At 40.0% G+C, this 6,816-nt stretch overlaps 1 protein-coding gene across 2 annotated transcripts in view; it reads right to left on the reverse strand.

Annotated features, from left to right (window-relative positions):
* Nucleotides 1–6,816, reverse strand: part of Aco1 (aconitase 1) — a 57,380-nt gene that overhangs the window by 31,678 nt on the left and 18,886 nt on the right. For both annotated transcript variants that reach the window (XM_028779188.1, XM_028779190.1), the window contains 3 exons: nucleotides 6,234–6,352; nucleotides 5,046–5,214; nucleotides 2,368–2,505 (listed from right to left, as the gene is read on the reverse strand). In XM_028779188.1, coding sequence (XP_028635021.1) covers nucleotides 2,368–2,505; nucleotides 5,046–5,214; nucleotides 6,234–6,330 — 404 coding nt within the window. In that variant the 5' untranslated portion in view covers nucleotides 6,331–6,352. The remainder of the gene's footprint in view (nucleotides 1–2,367; nucleotides 2,506–5,045; nucleotides 5,215–6,233; nucleotides 6,353–6,816) is intronic.

Raw genomic sequence — 6,816 nt, forward strand, 5'->3', positions numbered from 1 at the left:
TAATTTATTTCCTATTATTTTTAAAGGCACAATATCTGTAGCCATTTCCTTTATTTTCTTTCATTAATTTTAAATTTAGAAAAGTCTTTCTAGTCAAACATTTGACATATCCAGAACTATTATTTCCTTATAATTGAAATTACTGTACGTAACCAATGTATTTGAATTATAATGACAATATTAACTGCTAGTCTTACTGCTTAAGAGAATGTGGGAAGTCCCTTGTCCACTTACAGACACTCATCACGCCTCTATCAGATGCCAGGCTCCTCATGCTGACTGCTTCCCTATGTCCAAACCAACGCTCAATAACCTTACCTACCACCGCTGGACTGTATTGTCTACCCTGATTTTTGACTGAACCATATCACTGGTTCATTATCACTGTGAACAGAATGGATCTGTAACTGCTGGGTAAGCTTTAAGACACACTTTGTGTTTCTCCCCCACATCCCTAGCTCACTGCCTTCTTCTTTAGCCAAAGAAGCAAAGGGAATGGAGCTGTCACAGCTGCCCTGCACCTCAGCATTCCCAGCTAGCCCAGCCACTGCCACATGAGGCAGAGCTGCCCAAGCACTCTCACCAGGGTCAGCTCACCATCAACCAACCTGTAAGGATCACCAGGGTCAGCTCACTGTTCAATCAACCTGTAAGCATGTTGGAGAAACAATTCTTACTGCTGACTGCCACTGAGATCCTTGAGCTATTTTTACACAGCACTAGGTGATTTTCATGTCTAACTTTCAAAGGAACTTCATGGCTTGGTGGTATAAACTCTGCCTTTTGGAGAAAAGAACAAAAAACAGTGTTTACTCTTACCCCTTTCCTGCCTGCCCACACCATTTTGATTCAAAGGGCAGAGGCAACTTGCTTTTTCTTCTCAAGTTTAACTTTTTGCAGTGTTCTCTGGGTCCACTGTACACCATGTGCACTTCCCAGATTGAACTGTGGTACTGGAAACGCACAGTTCTGTTCGCTATCTGGATGCCATCTACCCAAAGACTCATTCCCCAATTTTAACAAAGCTTTTTGAAGAATGAGAATGAAGACAGATAGTTCACTAACATAAACAGTGCAGGAGACTGCCCATCACTATTTGACCTGTAAACACAGGACCTCAGTTACCTGAAAAACAGGTTAGGATTATAAATGCTACAAATAGTTTGCTTAAGATGTGTTCATTTCTTAAATGTTTATGAAGCTGTCATTGCTAAGTTGCTAGTTCAGAGTTGTAAGGTCATATGTTCAATTTCTTTGAAAAGACTTTTTACTACCTATACCTTTGGATGTGAAGGGTAGAGGTGAAAGGGAGATACCCAATCAGCTTCAGAGATTTAGTTTGTCCCCATCTCAAGGTACCTCAGTCATGTTAACTTTACTTCTCCTTTAACTTAGGGATAATTTCAAGGTCAACCACTTCAGCTATGTTAAGTGTGTATTACATGCATAGCTCTATTCCAGTGAACCAGGCAACTCAAGACACCATACTCCTATGGATTTATGAGTCCACGCTAGACAGAGTCCAGCAAGATGAACATGACACAGGCTAGCTAATGAAGGACTTCTGACACATGAAAATTTAAGCTGGCTATGAAAGATGGGATGGGTTTTGTCAGGAGAGGATGAAGATTTATCCCATGCAGGGGAGATGAAGGGTAGAATAAGTAGGCACTATTGCAGGACCCGGGTAGCTAGAGACAGGACAGTTACTTGTGATAAAAGCAGGAATAAAGCTGCAGTGGATGCAGAGCAACCCAACTCTTCTAAAGTCAGACATGCACTTGCACTGACAATCTCTCATGAGAAAATGTACGTGTGTGTTTTGAATCAGACTTCAAGCTACATTCAAGCTACTAGATGCAGACCACTCCTATCCAAAGCAAACACAAGCAGTAACAGGGTTTACACAGACTGTTTCTCCCAGTATCATTCACAGGTGAGTCAACTTCCTGGCAACACTTTTAAAGATATTCTTAAATACATATGCACCTTAAAAAATTCCTTCATATATTTGTATTTATATGTGTATGTGTGGGCATGCATGTTCCAGGGCCCTCATACGTATGTCAGAGGATATATACACACATTAAAAACCATTCTTACATTTACTTACTTGTATGTGGATTTGTGTAGGCATGCATGTGCTATGGCCCTCATATGTAGGCTAGAAAATGACTTGTGGGAGACAGTTTTCTTCTTCTCCTATGTAGGGCTCAAGGATGCAACTCAGGGCCTCAGGCTTGGCAGCAAGTACTCCAACCTGCTAAGCTGTCCTCAGCACAGCATGTACACATATTTTTAAAAGATATATATTCTAACACTTTGCAGAAAGCAGAAACCCATGGCATTCCTCCTAAGTCTCCTCACCTTCTGTTGAAATCAACCTGGATGGAGTGATCGATTACAAGGTCGGCGGGGCAGACAGGATTTATTTTCTCTGGATTCCCTCCCAACTTCTTCACAGCATCGCGCATTGCTGCAAAATCAACCACAGCAGGCACGCCCCTAAGGAAAGAAAGAAGCAAGCATGAAACAGCCATAAATGTCAGTGACTGCAATTTGCAGGTTTGCCAGTGCTAATAACTGACAAGGGACCATCTCCTTGGAGGAGCCAACAACAGGTAACATAGACAAGTGACATTCTGACATTCCTTTGGGCAGGAATCACATAGGTGGCAAGTGGTTATGAATGAGTAGGATCTCCCTGTAGAACTCCACCATATAGTAACTTAAATGCAAGGAACTGTGGGAAACCAGTATGTTTACGCTCAAGAACTCTACTTGAGTGACTGCTTCCCAGAGAACCCCTTCAGCTTTAGACCAAACTCAAAGGAGTAGATATATACCGTGGAATAAGACTTACCAAAGGCATGAGAGGTCTTTACAATGACAACTTCAAAACACGAAAGAAACAATCTGATGACCCTAAACGATGGTCAGACTTCCATACTCATGGACTGGAAGAATCAATGTTGTGAAAGCAGCTATATTACCAAATCATCTGCAGGTTCAATGTAATTCTCATCAAAAGTCCAATGCTATTCTTCACAGATGCAGAAAAATACAACATTAAAATCTACTCAGACACAGAAAAGACCCGAGGCTACCAAAGCAACCCAGGGTGTCTTAGCTTCTTTTCTCATTGCCATGATAAATTATTACGACAAACACCATTTATTAAAGGAGAAGGGGATTACTGAACTGGAACCCATGGCACATGGTACAGTCCTTCATGGGGAAGTCAAAGCAGGAGCTTGAAGCAGTTGATCAAGAAGAGAGCTAAGAACGCATGTTCAGCTCTCACATAGCACTCCACTCATACTGTCTGGGATCCCTTGCCTAGGGAATGGTCCTACGCACAATTAAGACAGGTATCCCTACACCAATGAATGCGATCAAGATAATCCATCACAGACATTCTCAGAGACCCTTCTCCCAGGTGACTCTGTCAAGCTGACAACACTAACCACCACACTAAGCAAAAAGAATACTACTGGAGGTTTCTTCATACTTGATTCAGAGGCTTCTGCACACTAAAGGAAGCAGTTTATCAAGTGAAGGGGCAGCCAACACAATGGGAGATGATCTCTGCTATCGATACAGTGGACAGAGAACTAACATCTAGAATATGTAAAGCTCTCAAAAACTAAGCAAGCAAACAACTCAATCAATAAAAAGACTAATAAAATGAAAAGACAGTTCTTGAAAGATAAAATATAAATGGCCAATAAACACATAAAGATGTTTAGTTCCTCACTAGCCACCAAAGAAAAGTGAATTTTATGACGTTGGGATTCCGTTTTATTCTAGTCAAAATGGAAGTCATTAAGAAAACCAGCAACACATACTGAGGATGTGGACCAAAGGAAACAGTACACACAGAGCAAGGAAATGTACATTAGTCCATCCACAAAGGCAGTCCGTACAGGGATTTCTTTAAAAAACAACAACAACAACAACAACAACAACAACAACATAAATGGTTTTTAGATGTTTCAAATAATCTAGCCATACCACTCCTGAGTATTTACCCAAAGTCTCCAAGTCAACACATCACAGAGACACTGAACATTGGTGTTCACTGTAGCCTGTCCTAGAAGCTAAGTTATGCAACCAGCTAGGTATCTAAGAAAGAGCAGTGGATAAAAACAGTATTATGGTGCACATAGTATGAATGATATTAGCTCCAAAGAATTAAATTTAACCTTAAAAATTAAACCATGTGCAGCTACTGGAGATAATCTATAGAATGAACTATACCAGTCAGGAAGACAAATGTATGCTGTCTCTCATTTGTGGCTAAGTTTTAGATGTATAATGTTGTCTATATGTATGTCACATGAAAGCAGATGTGAAGCTGTTACAGAGCAATGGGACCTAGGGGGTCGGAGAAAAGGGGGAGAAGAAGGTCTGGGGACAATATGCTCAATGGACATTACCTACTTACATAAAAGTTCCCTTATGCAACAATGTACCATATACAAGGATTACACAATTTTAAAAAATGAATAGACAGAATTTAGAAAAATAGGCTGCCAATCATACTCATACTAATTAAACCAGCTCTTCTAGTATCTTTAAAATATAAAATCTAGTGTTTTCTTCCATATAAAAAAATAAAGAAAACAAAGAATAGAGTAACGTCGCTGCAAAATGGGAAGATTGTGTTTAAGAAACTCTGCCGTAACGGGCAGCACAGCCTGCAGGAGCAGGAGGCTGCAAGCTGAGTGCAAGCCAGGCCTCATGAAGCACCTCGCCTCTCCTTGAGGTCGGCACAACGGTGCCCAAGCACAGCAGCCTGCATAAGACACTCCACACAGCCCTCCTGAATGCTGTCTTCTACCTTTCACAGTGTGATCAGTTCTGAGGATGGAACCCTGTCACTGGTGAGGTGGGGTGACTACTAGAGACAGCAGTCTTCTCTTCTTTCAGGGGCCCCTTGCTTTCCTTTTATGTCCTGGTTTCTTAGAGACAAAGCATTTCTGTTACAGTAAAACCTTTCCCGAGAGGCTGACAAGGGAGGCAGAGAGAGGTGGCAGGCTCACGTAAAGTCTTGCAGTATGACTCGGGCTGGCTTAAATGGCACTTCTATGTTCTTATGCTGCATGACATTCCAATTCAGGATATTCTCAATGTCATTTTTCTTCACCAAAAACTCGTCACAGTTCCGAACGGCTGCCTCCAGGAGAACTCTGATAGAAAATGGTAAGCGTCCTGGGGATGAAGGCAGAAAGCATTAAACCACAAACCACAGCGCAGCTTCCGTGCAGAACTCTCTTGAAAGCCAATCTTCAGATAAACTTGATACATGACATGGGATTATTCTTTCAACAGGGAAGGAGGGCCAAGTGATTGACAAGTTTAAAGTGTGTATAAGGAGAAAACTATGTACAGTGAGTAGACTTAAGAGACACTCAGTAGTTGAAAATACTCAAAAACTAGTCTAAAAAATTACTTTATTTATTTATGTTAAATGGTTATTTTGAATTCCGTAAGAGAAAGAAAAGTTTCCATTAAGTCATCACAGCTCATGATCAGTCCAGACTCTCACTGTGTGATATGTAGCAAGCAATATCTACTTCCACATATACACAGAATCATATTTCCTAAGAAACTAACGCTCAAAAAAATGAGAAAATGACCCATTTATAATTAAACACCATAAACATAATGTAGCATGGCCACTTCATATAACAATAACTTATTTTTAAAAACTATTTTATTTACAAAATAGAAATTCTATCTTAAAATATATGAAAATGGGGCTGGAGAGATGGCTCAGCGGTTAAGAGCACTGACTGCTCTTCCAGAGATCCTGAGTTCAATTCCCAGCAACCACATGGTGGCTCACAACCATCTGTAATGGGATCTGATGCCCCCTTCTGGTATGTCTGAAGACAGCTACAGTGTACTTGAATACATAAAATAAGTAAGTAAAACTTTAAGAAAGGAAAAGAGAAAGAAAGAAAGGAAGAAAGAAAGAAAGGAAGGAAGGAAGGAAGGAAGGAAGGAAGGAAGGAAGAAGGAAATGAAAATTACTACTACAAACTAGACAAGACCGTAAGATGTGTATTTGGAGGCGTATGCGCATGTCTGTGTATTTAACCTACATTCACCTACTGTCTCCTCTGATCTCTTCCAATTCTCTCCTAAGGGCTACACAGTTACATAATCAGGTATACAACATGAAACCAGTTGCTAACAGCAACCACATCACAGAGCGATGCACCCACCATATCTCGAGTCCTCCAATTTATTCAAGTTGAAGAATATCTTTCCTGGTTGGGCATGGTCCAAGGGCTCAGCAAGGTGTGCATATGGGTTCTTCATGATTATTGACGGTTACGTGTCTCTGAAAAACAAAATAACGGGGATGGGTTTAGGGAAGGATGAATATGATCAAAATATATTTTATTCATGTATGAAATTCTCAAAGAATTAATAAAAATTAAATTTGAAAATAGAAGATAACCATTTTTATTTTGGAAGTTGAGCCCTCTGTAGAAATTCTGCTATACATTTACATACATAAATCATTTATTAACTTTTCAAAAATCGGGGGTGGGATGGGACTTGACTCAACACAAGAGCGCTAGCCTCAACAATGTGTTTCTTGTAAAGCTACCATGTCGGAAAGCCAGCATTAGCTTCTCACAACAGCAAACAGCCCAATCAAACTTATACTAATTAAATCAGCTCTTCTATTATCTTTAAAATATAAAATCTATTCATTTTCTTCCATATAAAAACCAAAGAATAAAGAAAACAAAGAATAGAATAGAATAGAATAGAATAGAATAGAATAGAATAGAATAG

This window comes from Grammomys surdaster, unplaced genomic scaffold (assembly GCF_004785775.1).
Source record: "Grammomys surdaster isolate TR1022 unplaced genomic scaffold, NIH_TR_1.0 347, whole genome shotgun sequence".
NCBI classification, from domain to species: Eukaryota; Metazoa; Chordata; class Mammalia; order Rodentia; family Muridae; genus Grammomys; species Grammomys surdaster.